At 44.7% G+C, this 19,493-nt stretch overlaps 4 protein-coding genes across 9 annotated transcripts in view; 2 read left to right on the top strand and 2 right to left on the bottom strand.

Annotated features, from left to right (window-relative positions):
- The window catches only part of GPBP1L1 (GC-rich promoter binding protein 1 like 1), a 33,461-nt gene extending 26,642 nt beyond the window's left edge, over window positions 1-6,819 (bottom strand). For 2 of the 3 annotated variants that reach the window (XM_075155923.1, XM_075155924.1), the window contains exon 1: window positions 6,712-6,799. The gene's annotated coding sequence lies outside the window, so the exon portion shown is untranslated. Of the gene's footprint in view, window positions 1-6,711 lie in introns of all 3 variants that reach the window. The other variant, XM_075155922.1, reaches the window with a different exon arrangement.
- A 642-nt stretch (window positions 6,820-7,461) lies between these two features.
- Window positions 7,462-9,911, top strand: TMEM69 (transmembrane protein 69). Of its 2 annotated transcripts, none has more exons than XM_075155929.1 (3): window positions 7,462-7,774; window positions 8,164-8,226; window positions 8,860-9,911. In XM_075155929.1, exons 2-3 carry the CDS (start codon window positions 8,182-8,184, stop codon window positions 9,586-9,588), a joined length of 774 nt encoding a protein of 257 aa, XP_075012030.1. In that variant the 5' UTR covers window positions 7,462-7,774; window positions 8,164-8,181; the 3' UTR covers window positions 9,589-9,911. The 2 variants fall into 2 exon arrangements, with proteins under 2 accessions (XP_075012030.1, XP_075012029.1); XM_075155928.1 differs by lacking the exon at window positions 7,462-7,774 and adding an exon at window positions 7,802-8,000.
- A 1,864-nt stretch (window positions 9,912-11,775) lies between these two features.
- Window positions 11,776-19,165, bottom strand: IPP (intracisternal A particle-promoted polypeptide). 2 transcript variants are annotated; one of them, XM_075155920.1, is made up of 9 exons: window positions 18,798-19,165; window positions 18,253-18,684; window positions 17,785-17,940; window positions 16,862-17,029; window positions 15,910-16,047; window positions 15,496-15,618; window positions 14,597-14,817; window positions 13,366-13,619; window positions 11,776-12,220 (listed from the first exon to the last, which is right to left on the bottom strand). In XM_075155920.1, exons 1-8 carry the CDS (start codon window positions 19,084-19,086, stop codon window positions 13,395-13,397), a joined length of 1,752 nt encoding a protein of 583 aa, XP_075012021.1. In that variant the 5' UTR covers window positions 19,087-19,165; the 3' UTR covers window positions 11,776-12,220; window positions 13,366-13,394. The 2 variants fall into 2 exon arrangements, with proteins under 2 accessions (XP_075012021.1, XP_075012020.1); XM_075155919.1 differs by having other exon boundaries at window positions 11,776-13,619.
- Window positions 19,166-19,253: 88 nt separating this feature from the next.
- MAST2 (microtubule associated serine/threonine kinase 2) overlaps window positions 19,254-19,493 on the top strand; it is a 228,833-nt gene continuing 228,593 nt past the window's right edge. For both annotated transcript variants that reach the window (XM_075155885.1, XM_075155883.1), the window contains exon 1: window positions 19,254-19,366. The gene's annotated coding sequence lies outside the window, so the exon portion shown is untranslated. The remainder of the gene's footprint in view (window positions 19,367-19,493) is intronic.

Here is a 19,493-nt window from a genome sequence, read left to right as displayed (position 1 = left end):
ACCCTCTCTGCCCCTCCCTCCACTTGGACTACTTCCAAACCATTTTACCTCAAGACCAGGACAATATGAAGAAACTCCACATGTATTTGTCTGTGACTAGAACACGACAAAGACACATTCACTCATCACTTTTCAGCATGTGTACAACACCTGCATTACAGTTTGTAAAGTTTACAGTCTGCTATGTTTTTCATTCCACTAGCTTAAAATTTTCAGCACTTCCTCTAATTAAGAAAGTACTATCAAACATCAATGCAGAAAAGTCACTGAAGACAATTCAGTTTAAAACAAGTCCTATACATATAAAATAAATTGCATAAATAATAAATATTCCATTTGTTCAGTCTTGGCTTCAATCTGCAACTGGCAGATACATCCTCTTTGGATGTTCACAGTGTTTTGCTACAACTCTCTCTACAATCTAGTCTGTGAAACTCCTAGAGATAAAATAAAGCAAGGAGTTATGGACAAGGTGTTCTCCAGCTGGTTTGAACTTCATCTTTAGATCTCGCAGAGAATTATTGTGCTGTTATTCTTCAGGGACACTGTGCAGGCCAAGAGTTAAAAATGTCATTCTTCTACCCTAGTGTCCTACAATAAACTAGGGAATACTAGGAAAACATCTGGGGAAAAAAAATAGAGGTTGCAATCTTCAGAGGTTGCATAGTTCATCCCCTTCTCCTGTGATTCAAAAGACTTTAGCTCTACACTCTCCCATCAGATGTCTTTGAAAACAAACTAAGCAACGCCCCCCTCCACCAATTTGAACAGTGATCTTCAGGCTGCAGAGGTCCAAAAATTAATCCTAAGATGTCTCAAAAAGTATCAGAAAAACGAGTTTGTTATCAGCAGACTGGAATTCATTATGCAGCTATACATACCTCCACTGGAATATTTTTCTGGGAGCTGTAAATCAAAAGAGATTAGCATACCAGCATTCTCCATCTCTACAATCTGTTTTCTTTATTCTTATGGCTTGAAAGCCCGTCCCCGCACTTAATGCCTAACCTAAATATATTTTGCTGCAATTTCATCCCATAACTACTTGTTTTATTCATGATGGATATGGCAAGCTGACTAACCTCTCTTTGCAGATACCTTTTAAGACATCTGTTCTCCAGAACAGTACTTCAGTATTCCTTGACTGAAAGGCAACCTTAGCAGGTGGCGGGGTCTTCTTTGGGGGGGGTCATGGGGAAGTCCCATAGACCACCCTGTATCCCAGCACTGTCTGGCAGCAGAAAAAGGATGTAACATATTCTGGGATCAAATATAATCATGTTTTTAAAAAGCAAACAACCCCCCCCACAACCACTCCAATTTTACTGTTGAAGCTACAAGCTTTTAAGTTCAAAGCACTGATGATGAAAAAACTGATGTGATCCACCTACCAAGCATGAGAGCTTGCAGGCAGTGACAGGATGTCAGAGCTGGCTCCCAGTGATACCTGCAGGTAACTTTTGTAAGCTGCTTTATAGATCACCCGCTGACGTCTGATGAAACACAAGTTGTATAAAACCATCCTAGAGTGAAACAATCAAATTTTTTTTCCCCCAATCTTCACTCAGGGGTTCTCTCTTTTACAGACCTTGTTATCTTCTTTACAAATCTTGTTGCCCAGCCATAAATTTCCTAAAGTATGATAGTATTACAAACTGAACGAGATACTTTTAGCTGAAGACCTACCACTCCTCAGCAGAATGGAAAAACTGCTTCATTACCTTACTTACAATGCTCTTTTATATGTTCCAGTATGACAAGTGAATTTTCATGACAGTGATGCTGCTGACTCACGATAATTTAGGAACCACTAAAACCCCTAGGTACTCTCCCACAGAACTGCTGCCTAGCCAGCTGTTACTTGTCTGCATAAGGTAATATTCCTAAACACAGTAATTTGAACCCATCTACACCAAAATGGCTGAAATCAATGCTATTGATTTCAGACCATTTCTTGAATTTGTCAAGATCATATCATCTGTGTGTTCAGTAAGAATATCATTTCAACATAGAAAAGTGAAAACACCAAACAGTACGTGGCCCAGGACAGACTCCCTGATGTGAACACTCTTCCCTTGAACATACCCAAGACCTGTCTTTTTCTAGATGTTGTGAGCGGAAGCGCTCCTCAACACTTTTCAGTATTCTGGAACTTTTCCCACCCCCACAGGCTCTCAGTTTCCTAAATACTGTCAGATACATTCCGTAAGGCCCAGCCTACCTGGAGACATTAAAGTCGTCATTAACCTGTTTCTCTACTTTAACTAGAGTTCAAAGTAGAGGAAAGACAGTCTTCTCAAACTAACAGTCAAGATCATAACCCATTCAACATTTTCAGGGTGAGAGAGTTCCCTTGCTGAGTTTTTTAAGATTAGCATCAAAGGTCTTCTCAGACCACCTCACCTGAATCCTGATTAATCCCTTGATGATGGATAACGCTTTGGAACACAACGGCAGAACACTCCTTTCTGCTGAAAAGCTGGAGACCTGTTGTAATCTTTACCATACAAATTCACCAGCAACTTTGTGAATACCAATAATTCCTGTGCCCAGGATAATACCATATACCTCCATGGCAGACTCAGTCCTTTATTTACAAGTTAATTGTTCATTGAAGAGAGTGACGATCATTGCCACATGCTCCATATATTGCAACTACACTATGAGGGTCACACAGATATAGATATCCAGGAAAGCAGTCCCTGCCACACTAAACCTCCATCCCCACTGCCAGTCATTCTTGGCCATACCATTATCCACCCCTGACACTTACTATCTACCTGAACCTAGAACAGAGCTGAAAATAAAACTGCTCCAAGGAAAATTAATTTACAGTTATTCATTTCTTCCTGTATTGGAAGAAGGGGATTCCTAAAACCAAGGACATGCGTTTGGACAACATTATATACACACACACACACTTTTGCTTATTAAGAGCCACCAACATCACACTACGAAGCTGTGATACTCCTTCCAGGGTGGAGGATAAGACTATGAAAACACTGAACTGGAAGCAATCACAAGATTCAAGGAGAAAAAAAAGAGAAGATGACATTGGCATTTTTGTTAGAATGACTGTAAATCCTAGAACTTCAGTAGCTCCTGGTGAACTCTCTAGTGTACAACAGTCCTTGAGGCACAAGGTCATACACTGCGAAATATTTGTTTCTGAGCACCATTTATTGCAGAAAACCTCAGTTATGTTTGGATGCACTGGTTCAAAGGATTTTTGTTAAGCCAGACCTTGGAAGTACAACTATTTCAGATTAGTCATTTTATGGAACTGCACACACCAACACTTCACAAAGTCTTTCTACTGTTTAATTACAGAAAGGTCTAAAAAGCATAAAGTGATAAAATTCTTCTTCTGATACTTTTGAAGGCCAGCTAGGGAAGGCAGGAACTGAAATAGTTAAGCACACTTTAATCAAGAAATTCCAGTTTGGAGTGATACAGCCTGATAGCTAATATCTATGATTAATTTAACCAATATGCTTCCCTTCCCACTTACTGTCATGCTAATGGCCTTGTCTAACCTAGAATTTTTAGGTCTGCTCAGTGTCTGCACATACATGTATGGGGCGGTGGATACTTAGCCACTATTTCTACCTAAATCCACTCCCCAAAATGTAAATTTATCTTCTGACCATACAATAACTCATTAAAGTTTGGCACATTTTCACAGGAACATATTAACTTACAGGACACAAGTTAAACAACATCCTGGCATTCATGAAGTATTCTAAGCAGGACCATGTTTCTGCCAACTTCACTGCTTTTCATCAAATCTGACAAGTAAAGAGAACATGCACTTCAATTACTCTTACTGAAACAAAAGCCACATACGATTTAGTTGGTCTCCTGGTCACTATGTAAGTGACAGTAAAATGTCTCCTTACATTGCTGTGTTAGCAGAACAAAATCTAAACCAATCGTGCCTCTACAAATAAATTAACATAAAACTTAAAAATCCCAAACAAACTTCCTGATATACAAATCTAAACCAATCCTGCCTCTACAAATAAATTAACATAAAACTTAAAAATCCCAAACAAACCTCGCCAACTGCAAAATTCAGTAACTATGACTTTTCCCTGTATATGTTATAGCAACAGTCATTCCCTGGTTGTGTTTTTACAAAGCCATAAAAACTCCTGTATCCATGCAAGAGCAGCCAGCATTTTACTGGAGAGGTGTTTTATGTTTCAGCTCTACTGAACATAGCCAGCCCTTTTCCAATCTGTTCATACAAACAAACGAATAAAGCACGCCCTGAAGTACACTTCACAACTAAGTCAATTCAGCAGTTATACAACTAACTTCAAACATCTTGTAACACTGAAATTAAATTTAAAAAAGCAACTTTAACTCTTGAGCCAACAGTTTTTGTTCACTTAGTAAAGACAAGAACTACATTATCTGACACCCCACACTCCTGAAAAAATTCACAGACCCAACCACAGTATTTTTCCGTATTAAAAAAAAGTATCCCACAGCTCTTGAAATATTTTTTACATTTCATGAAAATGGTAGTGAAGATTATTTTTCTGTAGTGACTTAATTTCCTCATTTTAAACAGGAATTTCAAGAGGCAGTAATACCACATACAAAGCAGTCACATCTGTGAGACAAGGTGACCATACCCTGCAAAATGTTCTCAAAGTAAAGTATTCTTCCTAACAATTCAGAAAGCATGCACTTCCACTTGATTTGTTATATATCACATCTGCATTCTGCTCCTCTTATTTCTGAGACATCCGCAGAAAAAACAGGACTTGTTTTTTTTTAAAATGCCATCTGTTCCCTGCATATTTTCGCTTTAAGTCCTAGTACGATATCTGCAATGGAAACTTCTGTGTCATATAGGATTAAGACTACAAACCAGATGAACATAAAATGCAGAGGTTGCACTTCCCTACAAATAGCTGTTAAAAAAAAAAAAGGAAAAAAAGAGGGAAGTATCACCTGAAGTTTTCTATTCTAAATACAAAACTTCAAGAAGTTCTTCTTAAGGTACTTTTCTCTAGAAACGATCAGAAAGAACGCGAGAGGAAAAACTGCTCTTCTTAAACCTGGTGATTTTATTTCTTCCTACCACTGCTCTACACCTGTTTCCTTCCTGAGTCAGAGACTGGAAATTTGAAATACCGGTCTCCAAATGGATGAGCACGGGGAACCTTTCACTGAAATACCAGCCATATTCATTCATGAAGTAACATTTGCATAAGCTTTTTTCATAACCACCTAACATTTTTACAGAAGCAATGTCAACTCTACAGTAAACTCAGCTTTGATGGCTCTTCAATTATCCCAGCTGTCTTCTCATCTCCATACCTCCCTTTGCTGTTTCCATACTTTGCTCAGTCACTCGCAATGTTTCAGAGTACTATCAACATTACTAACACTTGTGTCACTCAGACCTCCCCGTCCTCGGGGGCGGGGAAAGGAAGGCTGACTTACCTGGTCATGTTAATATAAAAATATTTTTAAGCAATGCTCTTAAACGATTCTACCATTACTTACAAGGATTTAAATAGCGACTGCTCCTCTAAAGCTGTTTAAAAACTCGTAACTTGTGCAGACACCCACTAACCGCTCTAAAATCGTTCCAAACCGGCTCATTACGAAACTGAATTCAACTCAAAGCCTTAAATGCATCTTTGAAATGCTAGGTTTGAACACAGCTGTTCTGATCAAGCCCAGCTACAGCCGTTTAAGTTAAACCGTGCCAGACCTTAGGCCAACAGGGCATCAAACACACCGGACACACAGAAATAACTTTCACGACGAAAAAAAGCCACCTCACGGTCAGGCCAAGCGCTGTTTGTGTGTGAAGAGATAACGACTGGCACCTGACAAGTTTCCCAGCCTCCGTTTGCCCTCGCCCCCGCACAGGTCGGCCGAGAGGGGCTGGCAGCGTGCTGGGGAAGCTCGGGCTCGGCTGCCCACAGCACACGTGTCACTGCTCGGCGCCGACCGCCCCCTCCCTCCGGGGGCTACCGGAAAGAGCGGCCGTAAATCCCACAGAGGCGAAGGGAAACGGCCCGAGCCAGCGCGGCTCACCCAGTTTCGTTTCCAGCTCGCAATCAAAACAGACGGCAGTGGAGTCGCCCCTGCCGCGGGCGCTCCGTCCGCCCCGGGCCGCCGCGCAGGAAGCCCCGCGCCCGGCCCGGCCCCCGGGGACTTCACCCCACCGCCCCGGCGGAACGCGGTGTTCCGGCCTGTCCTCCGCCCGCCGCCCCGATCGGCCCGCTTGATGACAGGACAAGGCTAAACTCCGGGCGAGAGCCGGAACGGCCGCGGCAGCGCCCAGGCAGTGTCAGGCGCTGGGAACTTTCCGGCTAAGCAGGAAACAATAAACGAGGAGCCTCGGCCCCAACCGCCCTCCCCCGGCCCGGCCCGGCGGCCCGGCCCCGCAGGGAGCCCCTCGCTGCCGCCTTCAGGAGCGGTTCCTCGCGGGCCCGCCGCGGCTAAGGGCCGGGGGTGGGCGCGCGGCGGGGCCGAGGGCGGAGAGAGCCCCCCCGGCGGCCGCACCGCCCCCCGCCGCCGCCGCCAGCGGGGTCCCGGCCTGGCGGGAGGCCGATCCCGGCCCGCTCCGAGGCCGCAGAGCCGGCGGGGGGCGGCGGGCCGGGTCCCGGAGCGGCGGGCGACGGGGCCGCGCGGCGAGGCGCGGCGGGGCGCCGGGAGGAGGGGTGTGGGAGCCGCACTCACCGGCCAGGCCCCTCTCGCTGCCTCCTGCGGCCCCAGAACCATAACAAAGCTCTGCCCAAAATGGCTGCCCGGCCCTGCCCGGCCGGGGGCCGGAGGGGGCGGGGCCTGCGAGCGCGCGGGGCGGGGCCGAGGAGGCGGAAGGGACACGCCCACCTGGCTCCCCCGACGGCCACGCGGAGCGCTCCCCACACCCGCCCCGGCCAAGGAGAGGGGCGCGCGCACGCCCCCGCCCCACCAATCAGAGCGGGAGCACGCACCGCCATCGTCACTTGTCGGGCGCCACCGGAGACTACGCGTCCCAGAAGGCCATGCGCCCCCCGCCACGCCGATCGGCCGGGCGCGGCGCCGCGGGGCAGGCTGGGATTTGTAGTCCGCCACCAGCCCGCTGCTCCTTTTCGCGGGAGCGAGGCTCGCCCGCTGCGGAGTTCCCGAATCCTTGAAAGCAAAAGCGGCCCCCCCGCCCCGCGCAGCAACCCCGGGGGCAGCAGCGGCCCTTGTCGCCGCTCCGCCAGCCCGGCCGCAGCCCTCGGGCTGGGAGCGAGCGAGGCTGCTGCAGCGGCAGGGGAAGGAGCGTGCCTCTTCGGCTCCGCTGTCCCCCGTCTCAAGCACGCCGGGGACCGGGATCGCCGGCTCTGGTGGGTGCCACGCACACCTGGGCGCTTCCCCCGCCCGGCGGAACGAGACGGGCCGCGCCTGTTCCCGCCCGGACTTGCAGCGCTGAGCGCCGGGCGCCGCCGGAGCGCTTCCGGGGGCACCGGAAGCCGCCTCAGCGAGGAGGCTCACGGCCGTGGCAGCTGGGGGGGCCGCGGACGGGAGCCGGTGGGCACCGCCGCGGTCGGGGCCCAACAGCGGGCACAGCCCGCACCCGGCTGCAGCGCGGCCCCTCCGCGTCACAGCCCGGGGTGAGGGCCTTGGCCTGGTGAAGCCTGCATCTCTCCCGGCCATACTGCTTCTCCTCTCCCTCCGGGCTGGGGCTGTCGGCGCGCGGAGCCGCCCCCTTCCCTGGAGCAGCAGGACCGTGAACTGGGGAGTCAAGTCCGCCGGCGAGCTGCTTACCCTCCCGGTTAGTTTTGTACCCTGGGGTGTGGTTAAGGATCGTTTTTCCCACCTGGAAGGAACTGGTCATTTATCAGCTGCGTGCAGCCACTTAGCCCGTGAAAAGGAGATGATCCATAAAGCCATCACCTGTTTCCAGATACTCAGTTCTTTAACTAGAAATCGTTCTTGTAACAGTTATTACAACTTTAGAACTTAAGTTCATAGAGCTACATGAAACAAAATATCCTGAGGTAGGTAAATAAGGATTGAGTACGTAAAATGTTTGTCTTTAAATACACATCTGTAAGACTCTTCCATCTGATAAACAAGTTTAGACTGTGACTGAACTTTGGACATAAGACAAACTCAACTCTTCATCGGTTTCTGACCTTCTCTTAAATTTTTATGTTTCAGGGCCTTGATAAAGCAAATATGTTTTCTCTTATACAACGATGCTGCTTCCACACACCTTTCAAAGTAAGTTTCTGAAGCCTTCTTTGCTGTCTATATTTCTTAAAAGTAAAATAGCAAAAGGTATGACTGGAGCATTGAAAAAAAAAAAGCGACTTACAAGTTGGAGTAGCCACATGTTTATCACTCAGCTTTTCTGAGAGAATTCCTAGTTTCTACAGTAGCTTTTAGCCAAAGCTAAGGTATTTGTTTAATAAAATCAAATTTTATTGTCTAACGGTCTTTTTTCCTCTCTCTTTTGGTGGAGCGGTGAGGGGATAGTAGCTAGTTTCTGGGGTGACCTTGTCCTACTTCTGTAATCATTTTATATTTTACTTTGAAAAGAACTGATATATCTTAACTTAAAAATGCCTAAAGAATGCATGCGTGGATGGAAGGATAGGTGAATACACAAGCCTTTTGTAGTGAGTAAGGTTTGCTTACTCGCTATGAAGGACCTCTTCATCAGCTAGCTTGTGAGAGCTTTATCACTTAGCTTAATTAGTTAAGTTCAAAACAGCTGAAAACCGAGAGGAAGGGCAGCTGTGATGTGACCTGACTTGGAATACTACTTGGTACAAGATTTCATAGGTAGTTTAGGTAACTGTAAATCTGTAAGCCTACATTGTAAGGTGTTCAGAACAAGTTTTATAATTGCAGCTCCAGAAGTTAAACAGTCCCAGACTACTACTGTATGGAAAGAATAAGACAACTTGCTCTTCTCTCAGCCCCTGTCTGCAGAGAGAGGTGTGTCTTCTCTCAAGACCTCCAAGCCTTAACCCAGCATCAGTATATGCAACCAAGCTCCAGGCTGTTCACACCTCTCCCCCCTTCTTCAAGAAGAAAACCCCCAAAGAATCTGACACCAAGGACTCGGGCGTATTGCAACAAAGCATGAAATCGCTGAAGGATTCTCCAAAGCCAGCCCTTTACTTAAGCCTTGCAGGGCTAATTCCATTTGTTTCTGTGCCACTGTCAATGGCCGTCCAAGGGACCTACTACCCAGAGCTGGCGTTTGCTCAGATTACGTATGGTGCTGTAACAGTCTCTTTCCTAGGAGGAATGAGGTGGGGGTTTGCTCTCCCGGAAAACAGCCCGGCCAAGCCAGACTGGCTGAACCTGGCTAACAGTACAGTTTCTCCTCTACTTGCCTGGCAAGCCTTACTTTTTAAAGATACCACTCACGGTGCAATAATGCTAGTAATGGCCTTAGGGATAGCACTACATTATGACCTTTCCCTTCTTCCTACTTATCCTAGGTGGTTTAAAGTACTGAGAGTAGTGGGAACAGTGGTGATGGTATTATCACTATTAGCTACTGCAGCGTTGAAGACTATTTCAGAGGAGCAGCTAAGTAACAGCAGATATAAATGGCAGAACACAAAATAATAAATCGGTAGCAAAAAGCTATTTATCTACCAATAAGGTATTTGTGTTGAGTTCCAGGGGAAGTAAAGACTTGTTTGTGCATGTAAGTCATAAGATGGCAGTGATCAAGATGCTTATTCTCAAAGTAAACAACTTAGCAAGTTTAATAGAGAAGGATTGTAAATACCGCTGACTTGACTTGGCATGAGTCTGTCCTTATCCACAGAAGAAAACGCCACTCTTGAATGAGATGTTACTGTCATATGAATTTAAAATGGAGATTCAAATGACATGGGTATGAATTGCTCTATGCTGAATTATTAAAGTATCTGGTTTAACTATAATGCGTGATAATTTTCTGTGGTGGGGAGAACAACCATGTAGTCATAAACAGTAACAAGGTGAGAGCAGTTCTTCTAGTTTAATGTTTAAAGAAGCAGCAGAGAATTATGTAGAAGTACATACATGTTCAATTCCTATGTTGTGGAAATGCTAAAACTCTTCTCTGTCTTGATTTCAACTGAGATGCCGCCGAGAATGCTATGTGATTAAGTGCTAGTCAGGTAAGAACGGATAGGCAAGGTTTGTTTGCAGTGGCAAACCAAGGTCAGCACTCACCTAAAATACATCATCTAGCTGCTGTGATGGAGTGGGGAAAGCTAAAGGGGAAACTTTGTATCCTTGACAAGGTGCCATAAGAGACAGAAGGCTGGCTTCCTACTCAGGCTTACTTAAATAAAAAGATGCCTAGGCCATCTCTTCCTAGGTTTTGTCTGGACTTGGGGCTGCCTAGCCAAGGAAGCCGCATGCAACGCAGCAATAAAGATCTGTCATGCTCCTAAATTAAAGTACTATCAAATGATGATATGACACATGGACAAATGTATGATATGACACAAGGACTCGATTGCTGGCACTAGGGGATCAGATAATGGGACTGAGAGTAGTTTGTGTCTTCTCCCTCCTCAAAACTCGTTTTATTTGAGCACCCAGGGCAGTTACAAATGGACTTGTGGCCTGCAAACCCTCCATGATGGGCCAATTATTGAAAACACTGCAGGAGCATATGCTCTTTGTACTGAAGTCTTCCTAACACATCATTTAGGGAAAGAAGATACAAGGTACATCACATAGATTTTCTTTTCTAGCCTCAGCTACCTCAGGAAACCTACAAAATTGTATGTGGGCATATTCACTGTAGGCTTTTTATCTTAAATATTCTTTAAGTACAGTATAAGATACAAGAAGAAAGCTGGAAAGTGACATCCACACACATTCTTAGGACCAATTTAGATAATACTCATAGTTCTCTTAAAGCACTGTTCTTCATTGTTGTTCTATACAGAATAAAGCACATACCATCACTTAAAATTTGTTATCTGTTCATTCTGCAAAGAAGAGACATTTAAGAAACCTGCCTATCCTGAAGATAGAGCCGCCATCTTGTATGATACTGCTGAAACAGCAACTATGTACATGAGCCTCTAAAACCTGTTAACCTTCACGTGTTAACCGCATCATACCTCTGAAATGACGATATATTTCAGTGCTCTCTGAATACAAAGGAAGTAAAATTAAGTTTATAAATGAAAACAGTTCTTGTATTCTTTCTTACTTAGACATGGTGTTTTTTAAGATGGGTCCAGAGAAAAGTACTGTCTTTGGCTTGATTCAGGGAAAGAGGTGCTGAGTATCAGAGACCGTAATTGACTGACTTCAAATTTTCATTCAAACATGATAGAATCAACCACAAAAACTGGAGAAGGTAACTTCACACAACAGTGGACTCCCTCAAGCTCCACTAAACAGAAAGTTTATGGGTAGGGATCAAAAATGAACTCCTAGTTCCCAAACTAATAAAATACAGCTAAGGGAATGCTTCTCAAATAGTTCACGAAGGATCCTGAAAGGTAAAGAAGAAAGCCTAAGAAATATTATCTATATCACTGCATCCCAGGGAGGGCTGCACAGAGCTGGCAAGGCAGCCAGACTTCCAAGAAGTCTGAGTGATTTTACACTGAGAAGAGAAATACATGAGTATTTTACTAGAGAAGTGTGTTACTTGCACCTTTCAAATAGTCAACATTTATAACCCATTTTCCTAGTGTCCTACTGGGAAATAGGATCTCCAGTAAAAAAAGAAAAAAAAAAGTGGCAGTGATACAACTCATTATGATAGGAAAGCAACCTATTCAAAAGCATTCCACAGTCAGTTCTGAAAATGCATTTTATTACGAAAAACTGTTTAAAACAAGCTTAAACTTGGGGAAAAAAAAAGACAGAATAGACATTAGTTCACACACAAAAGAATTCCTTCTGAAGTAAAAGCACACACAACATTATAGAACAATCAAAGAAACAAATGCTCCATCATCTAGCATGTTTTAGCCTTGCAATCTCCCAGCTCTATGTTAGAATGTAAGGCCTAGATTCTTAAGGTACCTGCAACACTCACCTTGGAGGCTTTTATTCATGTATTAATTTGTTAATTTTACACATGGGATGTTGACCTAGATAGCATGAAGGCTCCTTTGTCTACACAGCGCAGGCTTCCTGTTTTGTAACATTCCAGTTGTGGTTTTGTGTTCCAGAATAACACTGTCTATCAAAGTTCAAGCAGCTTTACTTCAGACTCCATCCAAATCATCCACAGCTGTGCAGAAAATGCAATCATATTGTGCAAAAAGCAACTTCAAGTACGTTAATTAAATGAATCTAGAAATAACTCCAAACTCCTAGTAGTATTGTTCTACTAAGCGTATCCAAGCTAAATACAAACTCCTTAAGACAAAACACATAATAGCGTCACTTTAATGCTGAATGCAGCTAATTCTATCACAAAACACTCAGTCCGCTCAAATTTGGAAGGGCAGGATACAAGATGTAGCAAGGATGAACATGTAAACCTTGTAGAATAACATGTATTCCAATGCCAAGTCTCCGCATGTGTCACACAGGGTAAAAACACATTTAACTAAGGGAAAAAAAAAAGAGCAAAAGGCTTTCCCTCTATTTTTATACCAAGAGCAGTCCTAAACAGAACAGCTACTCTAATGAATAGCATTTCCATTTAAAATTCATCAGAGCTTACACAAAACGGAGCTCTACTGTCATCACTGATACCACTGAGAAGAAAAGCCTGTGCTGAAGTGAAATGACGATATTAGAACTGTGAGAATAACCTTCCAGAACAGGAAATTCTCAGCCACTTACCATCCAAGCTAGTGGGATGGCCAGAAAGTAAATATCCAATTCATATTTAATACCTGTCGTGTCCAGCAGCAGAAAAGAGGCTCAAATACATCAAGGTCATAAGTAGAGGCACCAAGTCTTCCCCATCTGCTATCTTTCTGTTCCTTGTTTTCCACCAGAAAAGCACAAGTAATGCTAACCAAATAGCCCATCTGCTCTTATCTACAGATAACTCCTAGCTGTCTAAAGTAGCCTCCTTCCAGATTGTAAGGCCAGCTAAAGATGCTAGCTTTGGTGCACCTTAGAGAGTTAACAACACTGATTAATGTCTCTAATGTGCTGGAATGATTTCTTCAGATTTTTAAAGGGCGGATTTGCCATTTATTTCAGTGAGCTTAATCCAGTCATAAGAGGCATTCCTACTTTTAACAGGATACTTCCTGAGACAGACATTGGATAAGCCAATTTACTTTGAAGGGCAAGAGTTTTAATATTTCCTTTTGCTCAGGAAAAGCCCTCTGATCTAATCCTCCACTGTCTACTGAAGCTCCTGTGTTAGAAGAGGTTTCTGCCGACAAAACTGGAAATCTGAGGAGGCAGACTTACTCATTCCTTGAATGAGTTTTCTTTGTGTTTTACAGCACAGCTACACCTCCTTCACAGCGGCTGGTGATCATGTTGGCAATTTCAGTCCAACTGTCCATATGAGGGTTATAAACTTCAACAGAGTCAGAGGTTACCGGAGCAGCAAAATCATGACTGGGAGCTCGGCCTCCCGAGGCATAAAGAAATCCATTCACAGCCACAACACAGACACCAGCTCTTGGTATCTTCATTGATGCAACTTCAACCCACTTTTCCTAATGAGAAGGTGAAAAAGTCAACAAGTAGTTTTAGGGTAAGCCCCGATTCTGATAAACGTAACTTTTAAAGCTTAAAGACTGAAACGTATACAAAGAACACTATGCATGCACTGCACAGACTCAAATATGGTATGTGTACAGTATCAAGAGGATTATCAAGACTGAAACGACACCACTTTCAAAAGTGGTCCAAATCATGCTAGTCACTGAAGAACAGATCACATACTATCTGTACACAACAACCCTCCCTTTCTTCAGCCAGATTCTTTCTTCAGATTGCAAGATGCAATCTGTCTCCAGAATAGTGAATGGTACAGAGTTTGAGGTGGGAAATAAGGAAAATTAGATTCAATTCGAAATGCAAAACAGAATGGCACACTGCATTGTGTTCTGTTTTTAACACTAGCTACTGTTCCAAAGAGCATCATATAAACATGAGCAATAATAGTCAGGAATAATTTCTTATCTTGTTCAAAAGTTTAAGTGTTCAAAGTGATTTTTCTAGTCATGCTGAAACACCACTACATTTTGATGGACAAGGAAGATCTTAAACTTTTGCAACAAAGGGCAACTCTTAAGTTTTTCCAGGGAGTTTTTTTCTCCCTAGTCAGATTATTGACCATTCTGTTGCAGAGAAGGAATCTATCCTCCCACCTTAACCCTAACAAGTATTTGCCAAACTACAGTATATCTATGCATCATCAGTATTGGTTAGCTTTCAGTTTCCCAAAAGCATGCATACAATCCTCGTAAACACTCCACTAAGTCAGATAGCAAGATTCTACAGATTGGTTAGGACAGACAGACCCTGAGGTCACTGAAGCTTTGTTTCACTCAGATTACCAGCCAGTAGTGAAAAGAAAATGGAATTTCCAACTTTTTTCTTTTTAGAGAGAGGAAGCAGGCTACCTCTATAGCATCTTACAGAAAGTTGATGCAAACTACATTTATGAAAGAAAGAGACTCTACCATACCTCTTCAAAGGAGTATCTTTCTACAGTAGCAAGCGCATCCTGAGATTCATTCCAGCCTCCCACAGCATAGATGCAATCATTGAGAGCAGCCACACCAAGATACGCTCTTCGGGTGCCCATTGGAGCGAGCTCAGACCAACGTTTAGATACCGGGTCATAGACTTCAACAGAACGTAGCTCTACTCCTTCATTGCTGATACCACCAATAACATAAATCAAACCTGTAGAAACAGAGTTTTTCCTCTATTAGGTTTCATAATACAAAGGTTTGAAAGACAGAAAATATTTGTCACAATACAAGTTTCAGCCTGACATTAAGATAGTTTAAGAATGCCAGATAAAAGTCCTCCATTTGTCCAGTAGTAGCATACACAAAGCTTTCATATGAGTAACTTGAGGGTCCAGCACTAAAAGCTCTGGCAAAAGCAATAATTAATCAAGTGCAGGGGAGAGAATTCAGAAGGCTGCAACTGCTGACCAGCCTGGATCAAATGCTTAACAAGCTCATTTATAGATCAAGCCTTTAGACATGTCTGTCTTAAAACAACCTGTGGCAACTCTTCAGATTGTCACAAAGACACACACAAACCCAAATATGGGAGGTTAATAAAAGCAGTATCAGGAAGGACCTGATACTGTAAAAGACTAGCTGGATAACCATGCTGGCAGCCACGTAAAAACTGTTCATGAGATAAAAGGCAGAAGACAGAGACAACTTTATAGCCTTTGAGTTCTGGAGAATTAAAAAGACGATACTAGAAGGACAAATAAGTGAGCCACAAGCTTGTGCAACTGACAGCACAGTACAAGACAAAGGGAAAAATCTATGGCTGAAACATAAAACTTCAGAATCCAATGGCTCTTGGAACTGTTATGGATACAAACTTAACAATACTCACCTTGTATTTCACAACACCCAAAGCAGTAACGGGGCATAGCCATGCTTCCCACCACATCCCAACTATTTTCTTCAGGATCAAATCTTTCAATTGTGTTGCCAATCTCTGCTCCAACCCAACCTCCTGCAAATAACAGCAAACACAGGAAAGAATTTAATGGCATGAAATAGCTGCATTTTTAGACGTATGGTGCACTGTTCAGGACAGACTAACTCTGAAACCAGTATGCAATCTACAATGGAAATAAGTTATAACTGAACAATAATTAATCCACAAAGATATACATGAGCTAGTGCTCATGTAACCAACTGTTTTTCAAAACTTAAGTTTGAAAAGTTGCAACACTAAGATGTAATATTTAAGATCAAATCAATTTACAAGTTCCATGAATTAACACCTTTAAAATTAACTTACCCAAAGCATAGATAGCACCATAGCACGTGCATACTCCCAGTCCACAACGTGGATGGTTCATGGAAGCTACAGTGGTCCACTGCTTAGTAACAGGATCATAACATTCAGTACAGTCAAAAATCATCGAGTCCTTCTCACCTGCATAATAAGAGCAAGAACAGAGACAGGGGAAACACAATGTTTTGCACGGCAGATATAGAAGGATTCTTCAACTCCTTCCAGGACAGACAATATTTGAATATAAAATCTTTCTTTTGGCTAGCCAAATGGCCAAAGTAACAAAAGCTTCGTTTATACCTAGAACTGAATCATCACTACAAAGAGCTTTCATCAACAGTTGCCTGAAACATTACTGAAAACATCAGAGGGGTGAACAAGCACAGTACTACACACTTTTTAGTCCGCAGCACAACTGACAGGGTTTTAAAGACCAAAGAATGTGTTCTGCGGTAACAAAAACAGTATACATATGCATTCTTTAATGATGGGCTGGTAGAGCTACTCATCACATCCTTGTGCAAACATACATAACATGCCTTTCCAGGTAGGCAGACGACAAGTGGTCTGTCCTATATTACTGCCTTTTATGCTATGGGCTTCTGCTAGACTACAAGTGAGAAAAGAAATGCTATTAGTGGTGGTACACAAAGTCTGCAGAACATCCAACATCTCTTAGTATATCTGCACATGTCCATATGCTTACCTGTGAGCATATGGACAAGAGGGGAGAGCAGCTTAGTAAAAAATGGCCAACATAGGAGTCCAAACAGGCATTCACAGAGCAGTGACGGTAGAGAACCAAGGAACCCAATTCAATTGTTATTACATCTAAAAGTTATATTATGTACTGTTGCGTTCCTCAGAACCACTTACAGGAAGAATAATTTAAAAAATCCCCATCCATGAGTTCTCTAGTATACATGTAACAACAAAAGCACAATTCAGCTGTTACCTCCAATGGCATAGACCATTCCTCCCACCACAGCCACACCCAGCCCACTCCGCGCCTGGTGGAGAGAGGACACCGTGGTCCAGTAGTGGCTGAAGGTGTCAAATCGCTCCACACAGCTGAGGGCTCTACTGTCACTCCAGCGTCCTCCTTGCAGTCGAGTGTACCCACCTAGAAAGTAAGTGGAAAGATCATGGCTGAGTAACAGCTTCCTGCTCATCCCCATGCTCCTTTATCTAAACCATAGAAAAAAATGACAGTAACAGCCATTAGCCACTTTTAGAAGGAACTGGACTTTTCCAAGTAGCATTGTTTCTCCAGCACACAAAAAATTGTTTACCTTGAAGGTCATGTAACTTGTGCCTGAGCTGACAGCTTCACCACAACACCACAAACATTACTGTTCATGTCCTCAGTAAAATGCAGGGACCACCCAACAGCCTTTTCTATCTTAAGTTGGTGTTACTTCCCAAGGGGTGAAACAAAAGCATTCCCTTCCAATACAAAGCTCCAGCTTTGCTGAAAACTTGCAATTTCAAGTACCCCATCCCATGAACCGAAGTATTCTGGACAGACAAAACTTCAACCTTCAGAAGAACAAGGAGTGTAGTGAATTTGCATACACCATTCCAGCAGTGAACCATGGGCAAATCCTCTGCTGATCTGTACCTTTCCACCCAAGGCAAATAATTTCTAGAATGCAAATCTAGGCTTTGAATGCCATGTCATAATGCCATGAAATGTGAATGCCATCCTTCTGTGCAATTCTAAGCAGAAAGCAGCTAACATGGTAACTCAGCCAGATAAAATATTTTGCTATTTTTTTGTCTTTTGATTAAAAAAAATTCCAGTATCTCTTTCGGTACTGTAATATGAGATACTACTTCATCATTTGTTTTACAAGGTTCAAACAGCCACATTCTAACCTACTGCATAAAGGTACTTCCTGGCTTTCCTCCGGGGACGACCTTTAGAAGCTTGCAGAAAACTGCTGACCTTGTTCTCTTTGGGAGATTTACAGACTTCACAATATTCTTTCAATAGAGTTTGCAGGGCCACCCGAAGGCTGAAATCTGGAATACCTTGAAGAAAAAAGCAGATGAAAAAAGGCATAGTAAAAATTACAGACAATAAGTAACTCTGTTGTAGAAAAGTTACTAGCTTCTCCTAAAACAGCAGACAAATCAAGATTGCCTACTTTTATAAGACTTTTTCAAAAGCACATTTTTAAGTAAGCTGTGCTCATTTATTAAAAAGTAGAATTTGTTTGGATAGAGTAAATCTTTTCAATCATCATGCTATTCATTTTAAAGAGTCCATCAAAATCCAGTAACTCTGAAGGACACATGGTTTGCTCAAACACCTGATACTATTTCTTCTCTTCTTTCACTTACTTTCTATGTATTTTAGGAGCCTTTGTGCTGGTAGCAGAGGGAATCGAACAGGCTCCAGTACTTCTACGACGTATTTCTTTCTTTTTCCCACATCCTTCAAAATCCATTGCATTGCCGCTGTGAAAACCTGGTACTCGTCCTCGATGCTTAGGTCCTCACTTCGCAAGATCTTAATCAGCTGCTCTTTTGTCAGCGCCAGGAACTCCTCCCCGCTCTGCACCTCCAGGAAGTGCGCGTGGATGTAGCTCTCGGTGAACTCCATCAAGTCGTGACAGGCGATCTGCTCGGAGAACTGGAAGAGGCCGATGCAGTTCAGCGGGTCGATCTGTCCCTTCAGGAACTCGCAGCAGAGCTCCACCACCTCGGTGAGCTGCAGCATGTCGGCGGCGACGATCAGCTCCTGAACGTTGTGCTCCCCGATGCTCACCACCCCTGTGGGCACGCACACGACCGCGGGGCTCCGCTCGAGGCTGCGGCCGTCGGGCAACCGCCACCTCGGCCCAGCCGTCGGGCAACCGTCCCCGCCGCCCCCCGTCAGCCGTTACCTGTGTAGATGAAGTCGAGGAGCGTGTGGAAGGTGCCCGCCTCGACGCCCGCGATCCGCACCACATCCCGGCCGGACTCCTTCATGCCTCCCGCGAAGAGCGCCGCGAAGTAGGGGCTGCTGGCCGCCAGCACCAGGCGGTGCACGGCGAACGCCTCCGGGCCCACCTCCAGCCGCACGTCGCAGAAGCTCTGCCCGGCCCGCAACCGGTTGATCTGGGCCAGGAGGAGGCGGGCATGCCGGTCGGAGAAGGAGCTCCCGCCGCCCTTCGCCGCAGCGGCGCACGCCATAGCGTTCCCCCAGCTGGCGACACCCTCCCTCCCCCCGACCCCTGCCGCCCTGAGGAGCAGCCCTGGCGCATGCGCATCGGCGCCAGCGGCGCCCAGCTCTGCCCGCTCGCGGCGCATGCGCGGGCGGGGGGAGGACGTTAGCGGGCGGGCGCGCTCGCCCCGCTGAGGCGGGCACGGCTGGCGGCGGCGGGCTTCGTAAAAGAGGGCCTGCTGAGGTGTCCCGTGTGCTGAGCACCCTTCTCCCTCAGCGGGCGTAGGAGGTGGATCTGCCCTGACTGTGGTACGTCTTCTGATCCTTTGTCTATGTGCTTGCATGGTCACTTGGCCCTGCGGAGCCTGTTCACCCCCCCAGGCAGCTCTTGCCGCTGCACCATGAGCTCGCTGTCTGCTCTGTGAGGAGCCTTCTT

Source organism: Calonectris borealis, chromosome 8 (assembly GCF_964195595.1).
Source record: "Calonectris borealis chromosome 8, bCalBor7.hap1.2, whole genome shotgun sequence".
Lineage (NCBI taxonomy): Eukaryota > Metazoa > Chordata > Aves > Procellariiformes > Procellariidae > Calonectris > Calonectris borealis.
The sequence above is the reverse complement of the archived record's forward strand: the minus strand, read 5'-3'. Positions and strand labels throughout refer to the sequence as shown.

What these genes read in the sequence shown, in the direction of transcription:
- TMEM69 (XM_075155929.1), top strand. Translation starts at nt 8,182, where the DNA reads ATGTTTTCTCTTATACAACGATGCTGCTTCCACACACCTTTCAAA. An exon ending in GCTTCCACACACCTTTCAAA is followed by an intron (nt 8,227 to 8,859) that starts GTAAGTTTCTGA and finishes TTATAATTGCAG; the next exon opens with CTCCAGAAGTTAAACAGTCC.
- IPP (XM_075155919.1), bottom strand. Translation starts at nt 19,086, where the DNA reads ATGGCGTGCGCCGCTGCGGCGAAGGGCGGCGGGAGCTCCTTCTCCGAC. An exon ending in CCTCGACTTCATCTACACAG is followed by an intron (nt 18,685 to 18,797) that starts GTAACGGCTGAC and finishes GCGTGCCCACAG; the next exon opens with GGGTGGTGAGCATCGGGGAG. An exon ending in AATGGTCTATGCCATTGGAG is followed by an intron (nt 16,048 to 16,861) that starts GTAACAGCTGAA and finishes CTTATTATGCAG; the next exon opens with GTGAGAAGGACTCGATGATT.